At 54.3% G+C, this 27394-nt stretch overlaps 1 protein-coding gene across 9 annotated transcripts in view; it reads right to left on the bottom strand.

The window, feature by feature from the left end:
* Nucleotides 1-27394, bottom strand: part of PPP1R12B (protein phosphatase 1 regulatory subunit 12B) — a 168585-nt gene that overhangs the window by 32984 nt on the left and 108207 nt on the right. For all 9 annotated transcript variants that reach the window (XR_003515052.1, XM_027565846.1, XM_027565854.1 and 6 more), the window contains 4 exons: nucleotides 24300-24503; nucleotides 22200-22389; nucleotides 22004-22116; nucleotides 21176-21217 (listed from right to left, as the gene is read on the bottom strand). Coding sequence is in view for 8 of the 9 variants with exons in the window: in XM_027565846.1 (XP_027421647.1) it covers nucleotides 21176-21217; nucleotides 22004-22116; nucleotides 22200-22389; nucleotides 24300-24503 (549 nt within the window). In the remaining variant the exon portion in view is untranslated. The remainder of the gene's footprint in view (nucleotides 1-21175; nucleotides 21218-22003; nucleotides 22117-22199; nucleotides 22390-24299; nucleotides 24504-27394) is intronic.

Below are 27394 nucleotides of genomic sequence, written 5' to 3' on the forward strand. Positions count from 1 at the left end.
CTACGTACCACTTACTCTTTGGTTCATGTCAAACTAATTTTTTTAAATCCCAAGGGTAGAATATACAAACACAAATGTATGTACCCAGAAATGGAGTGGATATACCCACAGAACTGCATGCCAAACACAAACAACAGCTAAAAACAGTCTCATAATCAGACAGCAAACCCAAAGGGGGTGTATTTTATCATGGGACATATAACCTGTGCAGGTCAGGAAGCAACGGTTACAACTGGACATGGAATAAGGGACTGGTTTAGAGGTAAAGGAGTACGTCAAGGCTCTGTATTGTCAACTCTGCTTATTTAACTTCTATGCAGGGTACATCGTGAGAAACGCTGGGCTGGAGGAAGCACAAGCTGGAATCAAGATTGCCGGGAGAAATATCAATAACCTCAGCTATGCAGATGACACCACCCTTATGGCAGAAAGCGAAGAACTAAAGAGCCTCTAGAGGAAAGACAAGTGAAAAAGGTGGCTTAAAACTCAACATTCAAAAAGCTAAGATCATGGCATCCAGTCCCATCACTTCATGGGAAATAGATGGGGAAACAATGGAAACAGCTGCAGATTTTATTTTCTTGGCTCCAAAATCATTGTGGACAATGACTGCAGCCATGAAATTAAAAGACACTTACTCCTTGGAAGAAAAGCTATGACCAACCTAGACAGCATGCTAAAAAGCAGAGACACCATTTGCCAACAAAGATCCATCTAGTCAAAGCTTAGTAGTCACGTATGGATGTGAGAGTTGGACTATAAAGAAAGCTGAGCGTCGAAAAATTGATGCTTTTGCACTGTGGTGTTGGAGAAGACTTTTAAGAGTCCCTAGGACTGCAAGGCGGACAAGGCGATGGCACCCCACTCCAGTACTCTTGCCTGGAAAATCCCATGGACAGAGGAACCTAGTGGGCTCCAGTCCATGGGGTCTCGAAGAGTCGGACACGATTGAGCGACTTCACTTTCACTTTTCACTTTCATGCATTGGAGAAGGAAATGGCAACTCGCTCCAGTGTTCTTGCCTGGAGAATCCCCAGGACGGTGGAGCCTGATGGGCTGCCGTCTACGGGGTCGCACAGTCGGACACGACTGAAGCAACTTAGCAGCAGGACTGCAGGGAGATCCAACCAATCCATCTTAAAGGAAATCAGTCCTGAATATTCATTGGAAGGACTGATGCTGAAGCTCCAATACTTTGGTCACGTGAAGCAAAGAGCCGACTCATTATAAAAGACCCTGATGCTTGGAAAGATTGAAGGCAGGAGGAGATGACGACAGAGGATGAGATGGTTGGATGGCATCACTGACTCAGTGAACATGAGTTTGGGTAAACTCCAGGAGACAGTGAAGGAAAGGGGAGCCTGGCGTGCTGCAGTCCATGGGGTTGCAGAGTTGGACACGACTGAGCGATAAAGCATAACCTCTTGGAATTGGTCACAAAAGCAGACCCGGGGCTGCCGCATACAATTCTGGAGCTTCTGGCCAAGGGGTCAGAAAAGGGCCTCTGTCTGCACTTTTGAGGATCACAGCTGACCCCTGGGATGAAACGTTTAAGTTAACAAATAGACACTGTAGAAATTTAGCCAGAAATGTGAGGTCTAGACTTCTCTGAAGATCCCACCCTGAAACCCACTCATCCTGAACTGTGGCCTCTTCAGAAGAGCGGCGGGGATGGGGTTGAGGGCAGGCTGTTGGTTCGGGAAGGTGAGGGAGACTTTCAACAGGCTCTCCCGGCCCCAGGGAGGTCTGCTCAGAGTCTGGCAGCCAGTATTTAGTCTTTTAAAAATCCTCCTGCTGCTCTTCTTGCAAATCGATTTTGGGGGACAGCTTAGTGTATAAACCTCTGAGACACCATAATATACAATACTTTAGTTCAGATCTAGGGAAGGAGGCAACGAGTCAAGTTATTAACAATCATTAACTATAAATAGTTCAGATCTCCGTTCCTCCTTCTGTAACCGAGAATCTGGAACCCAACAACAACTTTCAGGTGTACTTATGAATATAGGGCCAAATAAAGTATTTTCTACTTTTAACCATCAATTTGATTTTCTCCCATCAATCCACTGAACACCACTGAGAGCCCATGCAACGGACTTCCCAAACAGGTCTTCCCACTGAGAGGAGGCCAGCACACGCCAGCACACACTCAGAAGAAGAGTCTGGGGTCCTAGGAGCTCCATGGATTTATGCTGCTGTTTTCATTACTGGGTGCCTGGAGGGGCCACCAGCACCATAGTGGGAGGGGAAAAAGGAGCTCTTTGCCAGGCATCCCGTCTCTGCCCATTTCCCCACCTCCATCTGCATCCTTGGTCTGTGTGAGGGGAGGTACCCTCTGGGGGCCGGGCACAGACTCCTGAGCAAGGAGGACACAGCAGGAGCTTCACCACAAAGCAGACTCCTACCTTCCCTGCCTCTGGGAGGAGCCCTCCTGAGGAGAGCCGGTCCTTACCCCACATCTGGGTGGACTCCGGTTTCCTTCCCCATCTCTGAACAGCGGTAGGGGCAGACCCCCTCTGATCGAGGCCCCGAGGCCTGGTAAACCCTCCGCAGATTGGCTCAGGCCTGGCGTCTCTGGCCCAGGCTTGGAAGGCGGTGGTTAGAGTATTACCCGATTTCCTCTGGTGGTTATGGGGCTTTTCTATTTTCCTATTACTTCTTGAATAATTTTGGTATTTTATATTTTCCCAGAAAAGTATCTGCTTAAACCAAGTTTTCATGCTTATGATCATAATGCTGTTCAAAAACACATGATTAATGTCCGTTTTCTCTTTTCTGTCCCCCTCCCTTCCGGTACTGTTCATTCTGACTGTCCCCACCAGCCCCCAAGCCATCGTGTGTCAGAGGTTTACCGTATTTTATGTCTCTTCACGGAATCAGCTTCTGGTCTCACAGATCACCTCTAGGCTGATTCGTTTCCGGTCCGTTGATTTCTGCCCGTCTCTTTATCTCACCCTTCCTACTGCACTTGGGCATTCTCTGTTCCCTTCGCAGCATCTCGAGTTTGAAAGCCTGGCTCATTGGTTTTCGTTCTTTCTTATTTTCAAGCATTTTCAACCGTAGTCTGCACTGAAGGCTGTAGCTTTTTCTCTTTAGCTACCCCCCCCCCCCGCCCCGCCCCGAATCTAGTGTGAAGTAACCTCATTCTAAATATTTTCTAACTGGTGACAATAACCTCCCTGACCCACGCAGTGTCTTTATAAGGGGTTTTCAGCGTCCTTGTCCCCCACCTACACCGCTGCTGCTGCAGCCTCTGCGGTTTCGATGCCGCCCCCACGTCGCTCCTGCTCTCAGGATGGGCCCTGAGCTGCCGCCGGCTGCGGAACGCGCCGCTGTGCCCGGCACTCAGAGTCCCTCGCGCCCCCCTCCGCCTCTCCCTGCACCGCACTCTGGCAGAACCACAGCCTCGTTTAAACTGACCTTCCTGCCCTGCCACTGCCACTCCATCACTGCGAGGGGCTGGCAGAAAAGTACACCGCCACACTCACCGGTCTCGATTTAAATACACCCCCTTGAGCCGGGGTGGGCCCCACCGCCTTCCAGGGCTGCGATCATACCCCTTCCACATGTTGTTCTCCAGCTGCTGGTCTGCTTGCTGCTTCACTGGGGAACGGCAGCAGGCAGGCCACATCCCGGCTGTGGATGGCCCTCTCCTGGGGCACCCGTGGCCTGGGCCTGCTCCCGCCCCCTCTCCCGGAACACCCTCGCGCTCCGCAGCCTGGGCCCACCCCCTCGCCCCCTTGCGCCGGCTCCTGCCAGGCCACTGCTCTGCTCCGCCCAGTTCTGGGCTTGCTCCCCACCGTCTGCCTCCCCCAGCCCCATCGGCCAACTTCTGTGTCCCAAGAAGCACCCCTGTCTTGACCCCATCTCTACTGTGAACTATCATTCCATTTCTCTGCCCCCCTCTGCTGAGAAACTTGTTTGCAAAAAACGACTGTTTTTCATGTTTCTAACTCCTCTCCCCAGCTGTGTCTTGAAACCTCTACTGCCAGCCTTTCTGCCCCCTGGCTCCAACGGAGCTGGCCCCGCCAAGGTCCCTGCGGACCCCCACACGGACGTCACTGGGCAGCCCTTGGCCTTCATGGCCTGACCCGTGAGCAGCCCTGAGTGCTGCGGCCACTGTCTCCATGGTGCACTCTTCCCACTCACACGGGACGGGGCACCGCCACTCCCCGGGTCCCTCCGGCCCCTGAGTCCGAGGCCCTCCCTGCAGTGCGGAGTGGACCCAGCTCAGTCCTTGACCCTCTCCTGTCTCAAGTACCTTTCCATCCCCTCACAGAGCCTCACGGATTTAAGCATCACCCAGACGCGCCACAGGCCTGATGGCGGGCAGCAATGGAGACCTCGAGCTCAACAGCCCCCACCCAGGCCCTGCATGCCTCCCCAGCCTGCGGCCTCCAGCTGCCGGCAACTCGGGCTTTGCAGCTGCTCAGACCAAAGACCTTGGGGTTGCCAAGACCCCTCTTTTCCTCACATCCCATATGTCCAGAATACTTTTTTCCATTGAGGTACAGAGTTCAAGTACAACATTATATGTTTCAAGTGTTTGAGTGAACTCTGGGAGTTGGTGATGGACAGGGAGGCCTGGTGCACTGGGATCGTGGGGTCGCAAAGTCGGACACAACTGAGCGACTGAACTGTACAATAAAATGATTGGCAGTTTCTAAAGTTATATTCCATTTATAGTTTTAATAAAAAAACTATATTCCGTGTGCTGTACAACATATCCGTGTAGCTGGCTTACAGACAGTAGTTTAACCTCTTAATCCCCTGCTCCAGTGTTCCCTTCCCCTTCCCTCTCCCTGCTGGTAACCACTGGTTTGTTCTCTAAGCCGGGAATCTGCTGCTTTAGTTTCTGGGTTTCACACTTTTCTCCCTCTGACGTTTCACGCAGTGCAACGCCTTCCGAGTCTATCCACGCTGTTGCAAATAGTAAAACTTCATTCTTTCCTGTGGCTGAGGGACGTTCCGCTCCACACACCCACCCCCACCCCCACCCCACCCCCTTCACCCATTCCTCCGCTGAGCTGAGGGACATTCCACTCCACACACCCCCACCCCACCCCCTTCACCCATTCCTCTGCTGGGCTGAGGGACATTCCACTCCACACACCCCCACCCCCACCCCCTTCACCCATTCCTCTGCTGAGCTGAGGAACATTCCACTCTACACACCCCCACCCCCACCCCCTTCACCCATTCCTCTGCTGACACGCCTAGGGTGCTTCCGTACCTTGGTAGCTGCAAATCATGCTGTTATGAACACGGATGCGCTATCTTTCAAATCCACGCTTCTGTTTCTTCTGGGTGCATATCCCGGAGCAGAACTGCTGGGTCACATGATAGTTCCGTTGCCAGCATCTCGCTTTTCACGGTGGCTGCGCCAGGTCACACTCTCGCCAATGGTCTGAGTGTGTGGGGGCCCTTTCTCCACGTCCTCATCGTCTTGTTTGTGTTCTTTTCAACAACAGGAGTGCTGAGAGGTGTGTGGTGATGCCTCACTGCAGTCTTAGGTTGCCTTTTCCTGGTGATTAATGATGCTGGCCATCTCTGTATCTTTTCTGGAAAAATATTCAGGTCTATTCAGGTCTTCTGCTTGTTTTTTAATTGAGTTGTTTTTATGGGGCGTCCCTGGTAGCTCAGCTGGTAAAGAATCCACCTGCAATGCAGAAGACCCTGGTTCAATTCCTCGGTAGGGAAGATCTGCTGGAGAAGGGACAGGCTACCCATTCCAGTATTCATGGGCTTCCCTGGTGGCTCAGATGGTAAAGAATCTGCCTGCAATGCGGGAGACCTCGGTTCGATCCCTGGATTGGGAAGATCCCCTGGAGGAGGGCATAGCAACCCACTCCAGTATTCTTGCCTGGAGAATTCCCCTGGCGGGCTGCAGTCCACGGGGTTGCAAAGAGTCGGACGTGACTGAGCGACTAAGCACACAGGTGATACCTCACTGTGGTTTTAGTTGAGATTTTCCTGATGACTAATGATGTTGAACATCCTCTCATGTACCTGTTGGCCATCTGTATCCTCTCTAGAAAAATGTCTGCCCAGGTCTTCTGCTCGTTTCTAGTTGAGTGGTTTGCTCTTGTGAGGCCGAGTCGTATAAGCTGTTTATACATTTAGGATGCTGCCCTTCATCAGTCATGTCGCTTGGAACTATTTTCTCCCGTTCAGTGGACTGTCTTCCTGTTTTGTCGATGGTTTCCTTTGCGATGCAAAAGCTTTGAAGCGTAACTGGGTCCCCTTTATTGCTGCCCGTCTCCTCTGCTTCAGGAGGCAGAGCGAAACATTCATAAAGGTGGTTTGTTCCTCCATCTGCTTGTGTCATCTTCCGCTTCCTTCCTCGGCCTCTGCAGGGCGCAGGGCTTTTGCCTCCTCAGGAAGGTTTACTCCCAGGCATTTTATTCTCGTTGCTGCGATGGTAAATGGGGTTGCTCCCTGAATTTCTTTATGATCTTTTATTGATAGTGTACAGGAATGCAAGAGATTCCCGTGTGTTGATTTTCTGTCCTGCAACGCTGCCAGCGTCACTGAGCTCTAGCAGTTACCCGGCAGCACCATCAGGGCCCTGTGCAGAGTGGCAGGTTGTCTGCAACACTGACTCTCTTCCTTTCCAGTCTGGATCCCTTTCATTTCCTGTTCTTCTCTCACTGCTGCAGCTAGGACTTCCAAGACTATGTGGAGTGACTGGTGAGAGTAGACACTCTGGTCTTGTTCCCGTTCTCAGCTTTCAGTTTTTCGCCATCAGGTAGGATGTTAAGCTGTGGGCTTGTCATAACCCGCCTTTATCATGTTGAGCTAAGTTTTCTTTCTCCTTATTTTCTGGAGGCTTTTTTAATAAAAATTGGATGTTGAATTATTTCAAAAGCTTTTTGTGCCTCTACTGAGATGATCGTATGGTTCTTATTCTTCACTTTGTTGACGTGGTGTATATCATATTGTCTATGGATACTAAACCATCCTGGGAAAAGTCCCACTTGATCACGGTATATGATTCTCTAAATGTATTGTTAGATCTGGTTTTCTAGTATTTAATCGAGAGGTTTTATAATGTGTTCATCAGCGATACTGGCCTGCAAACGTGTGTGTGTGTGTGATACCTCAGTCTGCTTTGGTATCAGGGTGATGCTGGCCTCACAGAGTGAGTTGGAAATCCTCCTCCTTCTGCAACTTTTTGGAAGAGTTTCTGAAGAGGAAACCAGTCCTGAATATTCATTGGAAGGACTGATGCTGAAGCTGAAACTCCAATACTCTGGCCACCTGATGTGAAGAAATGACTCATTGGAAAAGACCCTGAAGCTGGGAAAGATTGAACGCAGGAGGAAAATGGGACGACAGAGGATGAGATGGTTGGATAGCATCACCGACTGGACAGACATGAGTTTAAGTAAGCTCGGGGAGTTGGTGATGGACAGGGAGGCCTGGCGCGCTGCAGTCCATTGGGTTGCAAAGAGTTGGACACGACTCAGAGACTGAACTGAAGAACAGGTGTTAACTCTTCTCTAAATGTTGGTAGAGCTAATCCGCCTGCCAATCAATGTAGAAGTAGATTTGATCCCTGGGTTGGGAAGATACCCTGGAGAAGGCATGGCAACCCATTCCAGTATTCTTCCCAGGAAAATCCTGGGGACAGAAAAGTTTGGCGGGCTACAGCCCACAGGAGTTCAGAGAGTCAGACACGATGGAGGCCCCGGAGCACGCGCACGCGCGCGCGCGCACACACACACACACGCGCATGATGCCATCTGGTCTTGGACGTTCATCTGCTGGGAGTTTCTGAAGTAACTGATTAAACTTCATTATTGGTAACTGATCTGTTCCCGTTTTCTGTTTCTTCTGAGTTCAGTCTTAGAAGATGGAACATTTCCCAGAATTTGTCCATTTCTTCCAGGTTGTCTGTTAACAGCACACAGATGTTCGATAGTCTCTTATGATCCTGTGTATTTCTGTGGCGTCAACTGTAGTTTCTTTCTCATTCTTTGATTTGGGCCTGCTGTTTTTCTTGAGTCTGGCTAAAGGTTTGTCAATTCTGTTTATCTTTTCAAAGAGCCAGTTCTTCTTACAACAGTTGAATTTACTTATTTTTGGCTATGCTGCACATCGGCATTCCCTGGCTAGGGTGCCTGGGCCTCAGCAGCTGTGCTGTGGGGCTTATGCCCTGACCGCGGAGCGAACTCGAGTCTCCTGCACTGACAGGTGGATTCCTACCCCCAGACCAGCAGGGAAGCTCTCCCCTCCAGTGCCCCAAGGCCTGGCTCTAGCTGACGCGTCTGTCTGGACGACTCTCCCTCCAGATGTCTTTGTGGCTGACTCGCTCACCTTCTTCAGCTCTTTGTTCTGCTCTCAGTCAACAAGATTCATTCCGACTTCCCACCTGGCAACAGAGCGTGTCCTCTCTCCACCCAATCCTCTTCATGCAACTTCTTTTTCACGCCGTGTCTGACATTTAATACTCCTCGCTGTGCTTGCTCTTTCCCACCCGCCACCTCTGCCTTCTCCCTGTTGAAGGTCAGCTTCAGGAGCCCAGGCTCTCTGTTGACTGTTGCATTTCAAGTGCTCGGGACAATGGATGTTAAGTATCACGTACTCGATAAATACTTGATGAATGAAAGCATGCAGCTGATTTTTAATTCACTGTGGTCCTCAAGATACAACCCCCCATGTGCCTGGTGTAGCTACCAGAACAAGCTGGCCATTTATGTTCTCCAAATCTTTTATGTCCTTCAGATGATTGCGTTTGTTTGACATAACTAGTTTCTGAGAGAGGTGTGTAAAACTCTGCAGCTCTGATTGTGGACATACTATTCATTTGCTACCCTGACAGCTTTTACTCTACGAATCTTGAGACCGTGTTTTCGGTGTTTACCGTCCATTATTTGGTAACCCCCTTGTGGGCTGCTTTTCACAATTAAGAAGTATTTCCCTGTCATTTGATGTCTTTTGCTTAAAATTATCTTTTGATGGATATTAATGTTGCCGTATCAGCTTCCTCTCGGGGAACATCTGCATACATCCCCCCATACTTTTATTTTTAACCCTTCACTACCGTTTTGAAGACAGCATGCAGTGTAATGATTCAACCTGAGTGTCTGCCTGGCTTTACAGGTAAATTCATGCTCATCAAGACTGTGAACATTTTGTTTTGAATCTATTTACTCTCTTCCCCTTTGCTTCTTTTCATCTCCTTTCCTGTCTTCCACTGGATGGAGTGAATTAATCTGAAAAATTTCCTACTTTTCCTCTACTGATGGGAGTTGTACCTTCTATTTCTATGTTATTTCAGTGGCTGTTCTTACGTAATGGTGTAATAGTTAAGGCATTTTTCCCTTTAGAAGTGTATGAAGTTAACCAGCCTCTTTCTGCTCAAAACTAGAACTGCAGGGCACTTTTACACCTTTAACATTACATCGCTTCTAGAATTCCAGATCCAAGTTTAAACATTAAGAAAAATTGGCTTTATCACCATGTTCCACACATCTTCTCTCTTCTGTCCCATTTCCCTCTGTGTTTGTTTTCCCTTCTGCTGAGAAACACGTGGTCCTCGTGCCAGAAGGGCCCATGGGCTGAGTCAGCCCGCGTGCCTGCACCGCCTCACTCTGTGCCTGCTGCGTGGCTGCGTGGCCGCGAAGAGCAGCGGGCTCGCAGCTGCTCCCCCTCAGCACGGCGGAGGCACCACACTGTCTTCTGGGGTCTGCTGCTGCCGATCTGACTACCATTCCTTTGCAATTGACTTGTATCATTAATGGCTTTTACTTTTGAAGTAACAGCAGTTCAGTTCCCCTAACATCACAAGTCAGAAAAAACATCAGTAAATATTTCCAAAGCTCAAACTCAAAATCAACTGTAGTGGAGGAATATTCCTACTGTTTGGAAGTTGTATGGATTGAAACTTTGGGTGTACTGGGAAATGAGACACGGAGGGCAGATGACTCTGACACGGTGATAAGCTTGGGCAGTAGCAGCCCCAACCGCAGGGCCTGTGTGTAAACCCTGCCTGTATCTCCCCGTGCGATCCACAGAGGAGGCCGCTGTCCCTGGAGCCAGACCACGGCACTTCCGCCCCAGGAGGTGCCCGGCCCAGGGGAGGACAGCAGCCTGGAGCCCACGGCGGGCGGCCCCTGCAGCTCCCGGATGGCTCAGAAGCTGTGCCCACTCTGGGGCTCTGGACTTTCAACCTGTAAAATAAGGAAGTTGGGGTGGGATTGTTTCCACAGTACCTTCCAGAAATAACTCTGTGACCCCCAGTGTCTGGGGCCTCTAAGGGCCGGGGCGAGCATGTGGACGGTCCACACAGCAGAAACCGGCGGCGTTGGAGGGCGGGGCGCAGCCCAGACAGCAGCTTGCACTTCATTTCAAGCCTCTGCTTTCCCAATGTCTGTGCTGCCCAAGCACTTAGAAAAAAATGACAGAAGCAACCGGGGCTCATAAGAGCAGAAGCAAGCGGGGCACCCTGAGTCCCGCCACGGGAACACGGCCACCAGCACTCGGCGACTCAGTCCGAGGCCCGCGTGCACACGCTCACGTTGCCGGCGGGACTGTGCAGGACTGTGCACCGGCCCATGCAGCGGCGCCCCACACGCACTCACCCAGGGCTCTGTGCGGCCTCTGCAGCTCACTCGCCACCAGCGGTCCGACTCCTGTCTCTTCTCAGGAAACCCCCCAGAGCTGGCCGTCGGGGATGGAACACAAGCTGTGATTCACAGTGTCCACTGCGAGGGTGAGGCACCGTCTGCCTAACTGCCGCCATGACAAAGGATGTTTCGGTGGTTTCCATTTTCCCACTAACATAATTGCTAAGTGGACTCTGCTCTGTTCAAAAGCACCAAACAAACGCCTCCCATGTAACAGGCATGTGAGCATTTACTGAATAAACAAATGTTTATACAGCCACGTATGTATTGTATAACCTCTGCTGAAAATGACTGCGTGTAACACTTCTCTTCTTTATCATATTTAGAACTGTTTCTAGAGACAGAGTCCCAAAAATGAAAATTCTGGATCAACTCGGGGTCTTTGATAGCTTGGCAATTTGCTTTCTAAAGAGAAGTATTAAAGTATTAATTTGTATTCCCAACATGAAATATGAGGCGATTCATCTCACAATCCTCTCAAACTGGCCTTTATCTTTTCCAAATATTTTCATATTTTTGTTGGTTAAAAAAATTCTACTTTATTTTGCTCATTTCCTTGGAAGAAAAGCTATGAGAAACCTAGACAGCATATTAAAAAGCAAAGATGTCACTTTGCTGACAAAGGTCTGCATAGTCAAGGCTATGGTTTTTCCAGTAGTCATGTATGGATGAGAGATTTGGACCATAAAGAAGGCTGAGCACCGAAGAATTGATGCCTTTGAACTGTGGTGTTGGAAAAGACGCCTGAGAGTCCCTTGCACTGCAAGGAGATCCAACCAGTCCATCCTAAAGGAAATCAGTCCTGAATTGGAAGGACTGATGTTGAAGCTCAAACTCCAATACTTTGGCCACTTGATGCGAAGAACTGACTCAATGGAAAAGACCCTGATGCTGGGAAAGATTGAGGAAGAGAAGGGGATGACAGAGGATGAGATGGTTGGACGCCATCATCAACTTGACAGACATGAGTTTGAGCAAATTCTGGGAGATGGTGAAGGACAGAGAAGCCTGGTGAGCTGCAGTCCATGGGGTTGCAGAGTAGGACATGACTTAGTCACTGAATACCAAGTTTTGAATACAAGTGAAGTTACATATTTTTATTCATAGATGTATATTTGTGAACTAATCTATTTTGAAGTAGTTTTCTAGTAATAATTACAATCTAAATCAAATTTATTCCTTTAAGCTTAATTGTTGTTTAGTCACTAAGTCAGTACTGACTCTTCTGAGACCCTATGGACTGTAGCCTGCCAGGCTCCTCTGTCCATGGGATTTCCCAGGCAAGAATACTGGAGCAGGTTGCCACTTCCTTCTCCAGGGGATCTTCCTGACCCAGGGATTGAACCCAAGTCTCCTGCATTGGCAGGTGGATTCTTTACCACTGAGCCACCAGGGAAGGCCCAAGCTCAGCTGTAGCTTGCAGTATAAAAGTATTTTGGGGAGGTAAATTCTAGAAGACACTTTCTTCAGAGGACTGACCTGAACACAGAGCAGGAAGTAGCTTATTCACAGAGCAACATGCGGTAACTCATGGTACAGTCAGGGTCTGTCTCCCAGGTCCTGCCCTGCCCCTTACTGTCGGGAAGTTCCGTTTCGCCTGTGATGTTTCTGGGGCGACGCTGTGCACCGAGGAGGGGAGAGCTGGGAGCCATTCTAGATGAACCCATGACCCCAGGGCTGTTTTCCACAACTGTTACCCTCCTGGGCACCTGGGAGCCTCAGAGACGGGCTTAGGTGCCGTCAGAGTCTGCAGAGAGCTAAACCTGTCACTCAGCAGGTGACTGCCTGTGTCCAAACTGTGGCTGGAGGCCTCAGGAGGTGGGAAGGGACAGGCTCGGATGGGAAGAGCTGGCAAGGGGCAGACGGGACCGTCATCTCAGGCTTTCTCCCCAGCAGGCCGTGAAGTGAGACCACAGGGAAGCTCCGTGGAGACGCTCCGTCCTCGACACTGCCCTCCGGGAAGTTCTGCTGCGTCCCCTGCAGCAGTGCGCTTCCAGGTGAGGACAGACGACACGGCTGCCTCCTGCACGACTCCCCTGCCCACACACTGCCGGTGATGCTCAATTGAAAAAACACTGCATCGACAAGGTGGGGCTTGACGGGAGGCACAGGGGCACCAAGAGGCACGCGGCCACCGGCAGCCTGTCCGAGCCGGTCACCTGACGCTTGACCCACAGGCCAAGTCCAGCCTGCTTCGTACGAAAAGTTTCGTCAGAACACAGCTACGCCCATTCAGGACACGTTGTCCATAGCTGCTTTCTCGCTGGAACAGTGGCGCTGAGCGGCTGAGACGGACCAAGTGTCTGGCCAAGCAGACAATACGGACGATCAGACCCTACATACAAAGTCTGCTGAGCCCAGACTGGCAGCATTTAGTGCCGAGACGAAGACCAGGCTGCCCCCTGCCCCCCGCAGGACAGGCCCCAGCACTTGCCTGACCCCCAAGGCCCAGAGTGCAGACCCCCCAAAGAGCCGGACGCTTGGACAGAGGGCGACCTTAGCGCTCAGGGACGACAGCCCAATGACCACCGAGGCGGTGAAGGTCTTCTCTGAGTCCCCCAGCGCCAGGCAAAGCTCCATTGTACGGCAGGCGCCCTTTCACTTGGTACAGAATATCCTAACACAGCATTTCCTTCTAGATGCTTCTCTAACCCGACAAAGATTTCAGGAATATAACTGGAGCTATAAGCTCCAGGCCCACACTAAGTGTTTTAGTTTGAACTATTAATTTGCTAAAGCGCTTTTTACAAGTCCTTTCTTTCTTCTCAGTAGCCATGGAAACTGGCGTAATTCACAGTGTAAGACTTGGGGCTGTCAGGAAGCGAAACCTCTGAAAGCGCAGGGAGCACGCGTGCTCTGGCCACCTGTGCCGACACCTGTGTCCCTCGAGCGCTACGTCTGGACAGAACATTACGATTTTCTATGAGAGAAATTCAGGCCCCTGAATGCCTGTTCCAATTCCCAAGTTTGCCTGATGGAAAATGGAGCTGGAGAAAACGAAGCCTGATAGACAGTGACCACGGCCCCACCAGCCCAGCCCTCCAGCCGAAACATCGGTCAGGGCCCCACCAGCCCAGGCCTCCAGCCGAAACATCGGTCAGGGCCCCACCAGCCCAGCCCTCCAGCCCTCCAGCCGAAACATCGGTCAGGGCCCCACCAGCCCACCCCTCCACCCGTAACATCGGTCAGTGCCTCAAGTTCGACATTCCTGCCGGGGCGAATCTATAAACACTTCCTTTGCTGAGAAAGAGCCGCAAATCCCCCACTAAGCTTGTTACCTCAATCATGGGGCTAGAAGGCTGACATTAGCTAGGCCTAAGCCATGGTTAAAGGTCTCCAGAAGAAATGAAGACTCCTGTAACTAAGGAAACCTCCAGACTGCACTGCACAGGGAGCAATTACCCTTGCGGGCTCCCCACGATCAAAGCCAGTGCGGCCTGACTCCATCCATGAAAGAGCTGAACCCGAGGGCGTTGAAGCCAGCCTCACACAAAACTGTCATCATGGTAATGACAGGGGCCCGGAATGCCCAAGCTGAAAACGATCTTCTTCTTACGAAAGCCATTAGCTGGTCTCGGGATATAAAGCTCTTAGGAAATACACTGCATGAAATTCACCGGAATGTTAAACAATCATCTCATTTGAGTGAACAACTTTATTTTCACTCTTTATAGCGGTAGGAATCGCCTCTTATAACAAACATTTTCTACTCCCCACCAACTATGACTATTCTGAAATGAAATTCTTAAGAGGTAAAACTCAGCTAAAACCACAAAAAATCAGTAGTAAAACACGGAGAAGAGACAAAGGGAAATCACTGAAAATGAAGTGTGTGTTTCAATGTGCAAATCTGGGGCCAAGAACACCAGGAGGCGTCATGAGGCAGCCAGAGGTGGACCCCAGGAAGTGTCCTGAAGGCTCACGGCGGCGGAGATGGGGGTGTGTGCGGCGGGGGCTGCCGAACGACAATGTCCTCGCACAAGAGGCGATGCGGCTGGGGACGCGGTCAACCCACGTGCAAGCGGCTTCTCCTCAACCGACGTGGCGGACTTTTAGAAGCTCCCTCTGCCGAAAAATGTGAGCTCACACACAGAGTCAAGTCTGGCTTTGAACTCGGATGACAGGGAGGCTTTCACCCCTGACTGTGCAGGGCGGCGGGCAGAAGCCCAGGGGCAGGACAGTTGTGTTCAGGGGCACAGGGAGGCCTGGCTTCCTCGGCCCCGCCCATGGACGCAGGCACAGCATCTCGCCCACAGCGACCCCTACAGGACAACCTGCCCTAGAAGCTCTCGCACGTCTGTACGTCACGTGCTTTCTGTAGCAGAGCACACGCCTGATCGCAGAAAACAAGCTGCAGCACCGTTTCACACCTCTAACAGCGAGGTGCAAGGTCACAGGTTGTGACGAAACTGGAGGCCGTGAAGGCGGCCAGAGGCAGGAGGGAGAGACCCGGGTAAGTGGAAAGCTCGGAGGCTAAGTGTCCTCCCCTCAGCAACCGATGAACCTCCGCATCCCTGGACCTCTGAGTGGGGGCCACACAGACGCCCTGAAGGTCAGTTTACTCCATCTGACAGATTCCTGCCTGAGGCAGCATCCACTGACGTGACGGGGCCGCGGCCCCCAGACTGCAGGGTCTGAGAGGAGTACACGTGCACTTTACTGAGCTCTGCTCGGCAACAGCGTGACCTAAAACTGATGGAGTCCTTAAAAGGAAAATGCCAAAAGAAACTTCTCAGGCTGGCTTCTCCAGCTTGGCTGGAGGCAGGCACAGACGTGACCCATATATAGACAACCCAGCAGCCGCGGGATCCTAAGAACTACGGGTGCAGAGCAGAAGCGCGTGGGGGGCGAGGCGGTCCCAGCGAGCATGGAGGCAAGGCTGGAGCAGCCCCGCAGGCAGCCTGGACAGAGGCGCTGGCCCGCCTCCCCCAGCGCCCCGCCCGCGGTCCCCTGCCCACACAGCCCTGCCCGTTCCATCTGTCCCGGGAGCACTGTATCAGATTTCTCAGGGTTCGCAAGCCCTCTCATTCTGGGGACAAGCTAACTACCTTTTCCCTTTCTTCCCCTTCTTTTCCAGCTAAAGACAAAGAAGCTGAGGGAGGAAGATCTATATTTTACTATCTTTTCACTCAATTAAAAGGGAGAGTGGCTTGCTTAAAAAAAGATGATGGTGGTTTTCCAGTGAATGTGAAAAATACTACTTGACTACAGAAATAAGCTGTCCCGTCCGGAGCTTACCTACCGGGTCTCTAAACTTAGACGGTTGTTCTGTCTCAACAGCTCAGCTCGTCTGGGACATACTTTACCTTATTAGGCAATCGGGCCCTGGAGAGAAGGGAAAGCAAAACAGGCCTCGGCTTTTACCTAAAAGGAGAGCAGCAAAGACATTACCCAGCGGGGGCGCAGACAGAGCCTGCTGGGCGCCTGCCAGCAGACGGAGGGGCTTCAGCAGGCTGGGAACAAGGCAGAGTCCTGCCTGACGGAGGGGACAGCGCCCAGCAGAGCGCCAGGAGTAAGGCTGAGGAAACTCGAGCAAACAGGAGGGGAGGCTGCCACCTACTCCAAGCGAGTGGGGGTGGCGCGTGCGTCTGTGTGAGTGTGTGCGCGTGTGCAGACAAGCGGGAAGGCGGGCGGGCACAGGAGCGGGAGGGCGGCCGGCAGAGCCTGGGGGCTGCTGAGCACACGGCACACACAGGCGCCCCGAGCTCGCCTTCCTCCCGGCTCTGCCTGGCTCTCCGGCACCTTGGCATTCCCTTTAAGCTTTACTTCTCAAAACCCATCAGGTCCACTCTCAGAGCACAGGCACATGCTGGAGCCGGGGCTACTTCTCTGACTCCAAAAAGTCCATCCTTTATGGATAACTTAACAGCCAACCTCAAAATCAGAGTGTCTTCAGGTCAGTGAGAGTATTCCAAGATTCAGAAAATAGTCTGAATGGCCGTGACTCATCTCTAGCTATTTCAGTGTACTAAGTGTTTTTCACTTCACGACTCTAAGAGGTCGACACCATCATCAACCCCGTTTACAGACAAGGAAACGCAAGCGTCTCCTGCAGAGCAGCTGGGCTGCCGGGCCAGGCCTGCGCTCCTCTCGCCGTGACACTGCGTCAGACACGCGACGGGTGCATACTCAGTTGCAGGGTCCACACACAGCTGTGCGCACTTCCCCTGGGGCTTCCTGTGAGCTCTAAGGGAGGCGCTCAGGGACCCCCGGAGCTCCAGGGGCTTGGACTCGGTGCTTTCACTGCTGGGACCCATCCAATCCCTGGCCAGGGCACCAAGGTCCTGCAAGCCGTGCAGTGTGGCCAATAAATAAGGAAAACAAGAAGTTTTAAAGCTTCCTTTGGTTCTAAAATCCCAAGCCTATGACTGTCGTTTTAGACTGACCAAAGCTCCAACTCACAAACCCATAAGGACCACCGCATAGCACGCGGGTTATGGCCAACATTCCATAACAACCGTGAGACTGTTAGAAGAGAGGAACTGTGTTGAGGAGCTCGCTGTCTGCAGGCGGTCTCAGACGCTGGCTCAGCTCTGCTTCCCTCTGCCTGGCCCGACTTTGCTGAGTGTTACTACGTCTTTGAGTGTTCTCTGTTTTCCTTAAGGAGGGGCTTTCTTTGGAAAACGTATTTCTGGGAGCTCTTCTGTATGGAACTCTGATTTAGCCTGCGGATGGCTAGAATGGCACTTGTTCAGTTACTAAGTCGTGTCCACCTCTGTGTGACCCCAAGGACTGCAGCACACCAGGCTTCCTTGTCCATGACATTCCCAGCCGTCAAAGACCTATAGATGAGGTCGGAGACAGGCCGCGTCTCCTTCCCAGAAGCCATCAGGGGAGCTCCAGGAGCCAGCTCTCCACAACCAGAGGGCCTTCCCATGGGGACGCCCCCACACCAGCTGAGAGCTGGGGACAGGGGCCCTGACCCTGACCCTGAGCACGGCCTGCCCACGGCGGGCACCTCAGAGGGCTTGTTCCATGAGTGGAGTGGCTCCAGAAGACAAGGGACAGGAGGGGAGACGCGTGCAGTGGCTTCAGGTATAAGAGACACTCCCGCAGCCAAGTGGCTCCCAGAGCAAGTTTCATTTTCTGTTACAGCTTAGTTCAAAGCCTAGCTGTGCTGGAAAAACCTCAGTTTGGGTCTCTCTCTGATTCAGTTTGAAAGTCTTAGACCTAATCGCTTACGCCTTCTGGAGCACTGGACCAACGTGCCCCTGGACGAGCTCACCAGCTGTCTCCAGCAGGGATCTCAGCGCCCTCTGACCAGCACTTCCTCAGCACGTCTCCTGGGCAGGCCTCGCCAGGAGGAGGCATCATCAGACCAATGGTCCACTCTGGATGGGACACTACGCTGCCGTTCGAAGGTCAAGTGTCATGATTTGTTCAGATGATGGCACATGATTTGCCAGAAAGCAACAGGGATGTAGGGGGAAAGCACCTTCCTAAGTGGAAGACGGGAATACCGCATCCTGGTGGACAGACACACGCCCAGGTCGGGGCAGCAGGGGAGCGCTCCCCCGGACATGGATCAGACTCTCACGCGGCCTCTGAGCCGCCCTTCAAGGGAACCTTCCTTCCCGCGAGGAGGCACAATGCCACCAGCAACTCAACTCAAACACGGAACCTGCTCAGTAAAAAGACGACGATGGAGGAGTGAGAGGTGCACCTCCCAAGGGGCAGGAGGCCGGAAGGACGGCTGCATGACGCGTGGAGTACGGCCAACGTTCTGCAAGAGCTGTAAACGGGCATCATCTCCGAGACTGTGGATCGCTACTCTGCACAGCTGAAGCTCACACATACTGTGCGTTAATATACTTTAACAAGAAAACCAGCTAGGAACGTCTAGACTCACCCTCCATCTTCTGAGGGAAGGTAGAGGGGGTCGAGACTGAGGTAATAACGAATTATACACTTGATGAAGCCTCCAGAAAAACCCGAAGACCGTTGGGTCTGGAGAGCCTCTGGGTTGGTGTGAGAGATGCGTGCCAGGCATTGGCAGACCCACCTCCACGGGGCAAAGCTTCTGAGCCTGGAAGCCCTCCACACCCCACTGCTAAGCCTCTTCATCAGGCTTCATCTGTGTCCCTAAATAGGGAAGGGGAACCACAGGGGACGTGAGGTCGGCCCCAGCACAGTCACAGAGGCTCCTGAAGTGGGCCGGGGGCCGCCTGGAGAGCGCTCGCTCCCCGGGTGCTCTGCTGGCCCAGGCCTCAGAGCTCCCCCTGTGAGGCAAGGCCCCTCACTCAGGCTTTCTCTAACTTCCTCCCAGCTCCAAGGTGCCCACGTCTGGGAGGCGGGCAGCTTCCCTGCACGGACGTGGATTCCCTGCCACGTCACCTGCCTCCCGCCCGGCCTCCTCAGGCATGGCTCTTGCTCACCACGGCTCCGAGACACGTGTGCCCTCTAGTGATGAATTCAACTACACGTTGGAACCAGCCTGGGGATTGGGAAACAAGAACAGGGAGACCAAACAGCGTAAACAGAACAAAGGCAGGCCAAAGGCTCAAGTGAGAAAAGGTGCAGAGCCTGCAGGGCCCTGAGCACACAGCCTGCCCTGGGGCCAGGGGGCAGCCGCCTCCCTCGCGTCAAACCCAGACTCGGTTCGGCCTCACTTCCAAGATGAAGACAGGCGAGGACTTCTGGGAGGGCACCCGCCTCCCACGGACAGCCGTGCAGACCTGCTCCCAGCACGGCGCCAAGGGGCTGCTGAGACGCAACCACTGCACCACCTGTGGTCTCAGCACCTCGTGGCTTTTCCAGGGGGCCGGGGTTTGCCTCGATGGGTGCACCACGTGGGGCCTGGACGCATTCCTGTGTCACCCCACGGAAGCGCACGGGGCCTCTCCTCTCACCCAGAACTGAGAGCACCCAGGGCCGTTCCAGTCGTAAATCGTACCCGGACACGCATGTCAGCGCCACTTCTCTAGCTGAGCTACACGACAGGAAACAGACGCCCACGACATCAACACAGATTAGGGTTAGGCAACAAAGGTTTTCTAACCAGGCTCTAGTCTCTGAGAGGAGAGACATCCACACACATTTGGGATCATTCTAGCTCCCACCTGACCGGGGATGGACTCCCAGGGTCCATGGGGACCGGGACTGCTGCCCCGGGGGCCAGTAGGGACCCCGGCATCACACCTGCCCAGTTGCACAGGCAGCCGGGGAAGAGCTCACCAGGGCCAGGCTGGCATCGGGGCACGGGCTCACCGCACACCCTGCCCTCCTAAGCCCACACTCGGCATCCCTGCCTGGTGCCCCGGCACCAAGGAGCTCAGAAACGCGGAGACTGTGGCCTCCCCGTAGGGATCCGGCCTAAGCCTCCCCGCTGGGCTCCTGTGTGGAGCTGCCCGCCTCGACTCCCCTCCACACGCGGTGGCCATGTCCAAGCTCTGCAGTCACACTCGGGCTCTCCCATTAGGTGTCAGTCACAGCTTACTCTGTCTCCCAAAGCCCTGGCAACCCCCAGGAATGAGGTTGCGGTCACGGGCACACACCTTGCCCCGGGGGCCTCCTCGGGCATCTGTGCCCACACCGCCCCCCCAGCCCTTCCCTGTGAGCCAGCTGCAGCCCTGCCCCCACGAGGGGGCTGCACCCTTCTCAGTGGTCCCAATGGCACCACCTCTATAGGCCACTCCTGACCGTTCTGGGTCTCGACCCCAATCCAGGCAGGTCAACGACAGCAGAGCATTCCTACTTCCTCTCTAAAAATGAACTAGCTATTGACTTTCAGGATGAGTTGTTGTATATGTTCTGATAACATACTGTCACATAACTTAGGGTAGAAAAAAGGCCATCTATTTAGTAATTTCCCAGAGAAATGCACATATTCTCTCAATTCATTTGGTCAAAGCCAGACCAATCCCTTCCTCCTGGAGAAACAGCAGGAGGACGTCCCCGTGGTGCAGTGGGCAGGACTCGGTGCGTCACTTGGTGGCTGGGTTCCAGCCCTAGTCGGGCAGAGAAGACCCCCCAACCCTAACCCCGGGAGCCACGCAGCACGGCCAAGAAAACAAACAAAAAGCCCAAAGGAAGAAAAAGGAAAGACGCAGGGTGCTGCTCAGGAGCACGGAGCCGCCGCTCGCAAGCCACACCCAGGCAGGCGAGGGCGCCAGGTGTGCAGACCTGGGAGCTGCACAGGCCAGAGCAAAACCTCCTCTCAAGAGGCAAGTGTAAGTGACTTCCGACGGTCTCCACCCCGCCCTCTGCTCCTCTGCAGCGTGCAGAGGATGCCGATGCGCGAGAAACAGCATCACTGCATCCTTCTTCCCAAGATTTCAAAGGACTTTACACACTCCAACAGGACAAGGGAGAGGAGACAGAGGCGGAAATCGAGTTAAGAGCCTGGCCGGAGGCGCAGGAAACCTCGAGCAGGAACACGGCCCGGCGCACCACCTAAGGAGACGGGACGCGGGCGAGCAGGCGGCGCGGCCCAGGGCAGCGTCCCCCGACCCCGGACCCAAGCCTGCATGCAGCCTGCTCCTCTGTTAGGTGGGCAGACGCAGGCAGGGCGGCCCCACGGGGCAGCCTCACCGCAGGTCACTTACCCACGCTTTCTTCACCTCTTCCGGGACTTCCGTTTCATCTTCCTGGAAAGGCAGGCGGAAGAAAAACAAGCGGTCACGGTCGCAGACAGAGCTGGCAGCGCCAGTCAGCCCCGTCAGCACGCGCCTGGGCAGGGAGGGCTGGCGGCCAGGGGGGCCGTCGCTGCGGCCTCAGCAGTGCCTCGGAGCACCTCCTGCAGCCCGAGCGGATGCCCGGCGGGAAGAGAACTGAGCTCCCATGGCGACCGGACGCTCACACCCATCGCTTCTAACAGCAACCACCACCACCTCTCTTCCAGCCTCATCGAAGCGGCCATCTAGTTCCCAATGCATCACGCTCACCAGGACCTGACCCCAGCCGCTCGGTCCGTAAACGTCAGGCGCAGGCTGAGCCAACAGGCAGAGGCCAGCGGGGCGCGGACGCACGGAGCCCTGTCCTTGCTCAGAGCCAAAGTCACGCTGTGTCGCGTCACCCGCTCCTTCTTCTCCTTCGGAAGGGTAACCCTGAGTCAGACGACACTCTGAGAGCCCGGGGTCCTCGGCCAGCCCCGCGCGCACGGACGCCGCGGTACTGACTCCCTGTGCGCCCTCGGAGCCCCAGGGGCGGCTCCGTCCGCAGGGCTTGTGCGCTGGCTCTGTCTGTCTGCCCTCACCGCGCCCTCGCCCCTGCCCGTGCGCTTGGCACTGCCCTGGGTGCCAAGCCAGAGCCTCCCAGACAAGCCCGCGCCCCTGCGGTCTGTCTTTCTCGTGACACGTCCTGACACGCAGCCTCGGGCGCCGGGTGGGACTCTTGCACCCACACAGGACGCCTGGCACAGACAGGCCACTTACGTCCTTTGTCCAGAAGTTGATGCCCGTGCCCCGCCGGCGCTCCCGGGGCCGCCTCCTCTCGCGGACGGACAGCCTGCCGGAGGGCTGGTCGCCCGGCTCTGCTTCCTCGCCCTCTGTTCAGGGAGGAGACAAGGCTTGGAGCTCAGGAGCCCGGGGCACGCACACTGGAGGCTGCGCTTTCCGAAGCCCAACGTACCGTTTTTGTCCATGTCCCGCGGCCCGGCAGTGTCTGTGGGCGGCTCTGAGCTCTGCGAGTCGGGGGCGGAGGACCCACCCGTCCGGAGCAGGTAGGAGCTGCTGTAGAGCGAGGGTCTCGGGGCAGAAGGGGACGCTGGCACTGTGGGCTGCTCGGGCTGAGCTGGACACCGCAGGGGATGATACACGGGCTAGAACAACCCACAGGACGAGACGTCAGGGGTCAAGTCCAATGAAAGCGTAGGGACAGTAGGTTTATTAAAAATGGGCTTTTCTACATCAAGAGGCTTATAAGCAGTTAACCAGCCAGAAAGGAAACAGGTCTGAACTCCTACTCTGACGACACTGCCGGGGTGACAGCAGCCCAGAAAAGTTCCTCCTAAACTGATGGAAGGGCGCTAGAAGCACCGGCTTGCTAACACAACTCCTTTGATTCTACAAAGCAAACAGGAAGGATGCTGGCCTTTCAAATTGGGGCATGGAAAGGCAGGGTGTATGCGGGAAGATAAGCTCAGGATAGGAAAAAACAATGTAAGAGTCATCTAAAAACAGATCAAATCTGGACCTTCTGTCAATTTATGAGCCTTCTATCAACTTGACATAACTAGGCTTGCTGACACTAAAAAACCCCACTTTCTGGGACTTCCCTGGCAGGTGGCGTCAAGATGCACCCCCACTGCAAGGGGTGCGGGCGTGATCTTGGGCTGGGCACCCCAAGATCCTGTATGTGCACCCCCACCCCCAAAATAAAAGTAAAAAAAAGTTCTTCTTTGAACTTTTTTTTTCCTTGAGAGTTAGGACAGAGCTCAACAATCAACCTTAGCATTTATTTGTTGAAGATGCAGAGATAAATTCTCACCACATACGGAGATTGTCTGATTCTCTGTTTATAAGTTATAGAGACAGAAGCAATAAGATACAGTCAGCTTGGGAGTCTGATAGGACGGGGTTCAAATTCTAGCTTCGGCACAAAACGAGCCGTGTGACCTAAGAAGGCGACTCGAGTTCTGAGTCTCCACTTCCTCCTTCGTAAAGCAGGGAAAACAAGCTCTTCCTCAGAGAGGCCTGGGAGGACTGGATACACCTACCGTACGCTACGTGCTTAGAACGGAACCTTGTACGTAGCAAGCACTCAAAAAACACTGGCTGATAAAACAGACGGAATAAACAACAGAACCGTGGCTCCTAAAGAGCAGGAAGACTTCTCTTCCTGCAACCATGGTCACCATAAAATTTATCGTCCCAACCGGGGCATTTCTGGGCGTGAAAAGGAATGGTATTGACAAACACCCCGAGACAAAAGGCATCACTGGACGTCTTCGGTGAACCAGGAGCACGCTCACCCTAAACAGGACCCGACATCTCTGACTGTGCTTGCACTAAAGGGGTGAGGTGCACGGTAGGACGCCCACCGCAGCGCAGGAGAGGCCGTGGGCTGCGGCTCAGCACCCCGCCACCTCTTCTTCCAAATCCCTCACTGGTGTCTGGCCGCGCTGTGCGGCGATGGGATCACAGCCCCCGGCCAGGGCTGAAGCTGGGCCCCGCAGGGACAGCGCAGCCTACTACCTGCTGGGCTGCCAGGGAACCCGTCGGGCTCTCCTGAGTCACGGAGATGCCAAGCAAAGTGCTGAACACCCCACAGCCTCAGTGCAAGAAGGACTGGTATTTATCTCACAGGGCTGTGCTGAGGACTGAACAGTTTCATATATGTGAAACAGCTAACACAGTGCCAGGCATAAACAATAATAAACGCTTCTATTTCTACCTGCACTTTATTACATCGAGACCTTTCTTTTCAGAACTGAAAGGCTTGTGGCGGCAGTCATCTCACGGGCACACGCACAGAAGCGTGCTGCAGCCTAACCTGCCCATCATGCCTCAGTGAGACTGGGAACAAGCACAGGAGCTAACTCCCGAGGAAACAACGCGTCACTTAAGGACAACATCCTCTGAATTCTTTCAGTTACACAGGCCCGCAGACGACAGATGGATGTAAGCAGGCTTCCTGAGAGGCGTCCACGCAGAGCAGCAAGCGCCGACTCCCCGCGAGCAAGAGTCCCCCGGCCACCCCCCGGACCCTGCTCTCCACGCCGGCGCTCACCTCTCCCTCCGGGCTCCGGCCCCAGGGCTGGCGGCTCTCCCCAGCTTCCTGGGTGGGGGCCGCCAAGGGCTCGTGCTTCCGGGGGCCGCCCTCAAGTGCTCCGGGACCCACGGGCTTCAGGCTGGGCTGCTCCTGAGCCTGACGCTCTACCCTTGACCGGCTGAACGTCCTCTCCGCTTCCTGAAGGTCCGTGAGGGTGACGCCCTGGGAAGACACCAGACAGTCAGAGGTTGCACCCTAACCACAGACACCTCCCCGTGAACGAGCAGGGAAGCTCCTCAAAGGTCTAATGGTACCAAGTTCCAAACAGCTCCCAACAGGTGTGAGGCCATCTGCAGCTAATATACACCGGACACAAACACCCAGGTGTGCAGAGGCCCCGGGCCTGGGCCAGGCGCACCACAAATGCAGCCCTCCAGCGTCGCTGCTCGAGCTCCACGAACACCCCCTGCCGCGTCCACACCCATGCACTCACGGCTCCTCGGGGCCCTCCCGACCTTAAAGAGCATGTGGGCACCAGCTGAGCCTGCCCTGCAGATCCCAGGAAAGCCGGAGTTGACTCACAGAAAGAGCCAGGCTCAACACAGTGAAATGTCAGTCAGGCTAGGACAACCACCAAACCCCAAACTGCATCCATCTACACACACACAGAGCCGACCGCGAGGGGACGGCCAGGATGGCGGAGCAGGAGACCCGGAGCACGGCCCTCCAGGGCCCTCCAGAGTGACCACTGTGAGGGGATGGCCGGGACGGTGGAGCAGGAGACCCGGAGCACGGCCCTCCAGGGCTCTCCAGAATGACCATCGTGACGGGGCTGGCCAGGAAGGGTCCGCCACAGATAAGGAGAGAGAAGCGGCCGCCGCAAGACGGCAGGAGGGGCGGCCCATCCGTGGCAGAGCGACTAACCACGGAGGTCGCCTCCGGGCAGCGAGGGGCTGAGGGGCGCCCCAGCTGGGGTCCTGTGCCGGGGAGGGCGAGTCCCCAGAATGCAGGGCTTCGAGGCCAGTGGGGCTCCCTCGGGGAGTCCCCGAGGGCTGTGGGGAGCAGAGACTCCGCTCCTGCAGGCACACACAGAGCTTCACACACCGCACAACCCAGGGCGGAAGCAGGGACTTCAAAAGAACCAGATCGGACCCACCGGCTGACCGGAGTGTCCCTGAGAGGCAGGCCGTGACACTGGGGACAAGACACTGGCGGCAGCCACACTGGGAGCTGGTCCCGCCCCAAGGACGCCGCTGCAGGCCAGCGCCACGGTGGGACCCTCCCTCTAGCCCAGTACCTGCGGCACGTGGCCCCCAGCAACACACACAGCATGGGAAGCCTCAGGCCCAGCAACCAAGCAGGCAGGGACGTGCGCCCGCACCCCTCCCCAGCAGACAGGCTGTCTGATGAGTCCTTGAGCCCACGGCAGCCCCTGGACAGCCAGCCCCTCACACCAGACAGGTGCTGGATGGGGACGCAGGGACCTGCGCCCGTGGACCCTGGGGCCCAGGTCCACCCACCAGTGGGCAGACTCCAGACCCAGACACGCCTGGGGCTCGGCCCTGTCCACGAGCAGCCTGAGCCAGCCTGGAGACCAGCCTCACACACCAGTGGGTGGACACCAGCCCCAGGACAACCGCAGGCCACTGCCTGCCGTGGGCTGACCCGGTCCACCACCTGCAGGCTCATACCAGCCCTGGGATTTCCTGCACTGACTCCCTCACCAGTGAGCCAGCAGCAGCCCCGGGGTCCCCCAGAACCCACACGGGGGCACCCCTAGAGCATGGAGTGCTGCTGACCACAGTGGGGTGCACTGCTGGCATGCACAGGACACTTCCTACTAACGGCCACTTCTCCAAGATCGGGAAAACAGAACCAACCTGCTAGATACGCAGAAACAAAGACAGCAAGTTAGGCAAAGTGAGGCAACAGAACGTGTTCTAGATGAAGGAACAAGAAAAAACTCCAAAAAACAACTAGAAACAGGCGATCTCCCTGAGAAAAAGATCCAGGCGATAACTGTGAAGGTGACCAAAGAACTCAAAAAAGAGTGGGGAGGCTTTAACAGACAGTCAGAAAATACAAAGAACGACCAGAGATGAAAACTAACATTAAAATGGAAATGCACTAGAAGGATTCAAGAGGCGACCAAGTGACACAGAGGAAGGAACCAGTGACCGAAGAGAGAGTGGGGCCAGCACACTGGACAGGACAAGGAGAAAGTGCACGTGAGGAAACGGGGCAGGCGTGGGGCCAGCACACTGGACAGGACAAGGAGAAAGTGCACGTGAGTAAATGGGGCAGGCGACCTCAGGACAACACCAGATGCACTGACGCTCACGCTACAGGAGTCCCAGCAGGAGAACGAGAGAAGGGGCCACAGAACATATTTGAAGACATAACAGCTGGAAACTTGCCTAACCTGGGAAGAGAAACAGACATCCGGGTCCAGGAAACACTGGGTCCCAATCAAGAATAACCCAAAGAGGATTATACCAAGACACCTCGGAATTCAATCGGCAGAAGTCAGAGATGAAGAGAGAACATTAAAAGCACCAACGGAAAAGCAACAAGCTATAAACAAGGGAACTGCCATATAGTCATCAGCTGACTTTTCAGCAAAAACTCTGCAAGACAGAAAGAAGGGGCACGCTGTATTTAAAGCGATGAGAAGGAAGGGCCTGCAATCAAGAATACCCTCCTCAGCGAGGCTCTCCTTTGGGCTGGATGAAGAAAGCACAAGTTTTATACACAAGCAAAAGCTAAGAGAGTTCAGCACCACAAAACCAGCTTTACAAGAAATGTTAAATGGATTTCTCTAAGCAAAAGACAGGAAAAAGGTGACAACTAGAAACATGAACATTACAAAAGGAAGACTCTCGCTGAAAAGGCAAATATGCAGGACAGGAAGTATCGACAACTCAACCAAGTACAAAGCCAGTGCGCCCTGGCGGCTCCGATGGCACAGAGTCCACCTGCAACCCGGGAGACCTGGCGGCTCCGATGGCACAGAGTCCACCTGCAACCCGGGAGACCTGGCGGCTCCGATGGCACAGAGTCCGCCTGCGACCCGGGAGACCTGGGGCTCCGATGGCACAGAGTCCGCCTGCGAC

The sequence above is a fragment of the Bos indicus x Bos taurus genome, chromosome 16 (genome assembly GCF_003369695.1).
Source record: "Bos indicus x Bos taurus breed Angus x Brahman F1 hybrid chromosome 16, Bos_hybrid_MaternalHap_v2.0, whole genome shotgun sequence".
Lineage (NCBI taxonomy): Eukaryota > Metazoa > Chordata > Mammalia > Artiodactyla > Bovidae > Bos > Bos indicus x Bos taurus.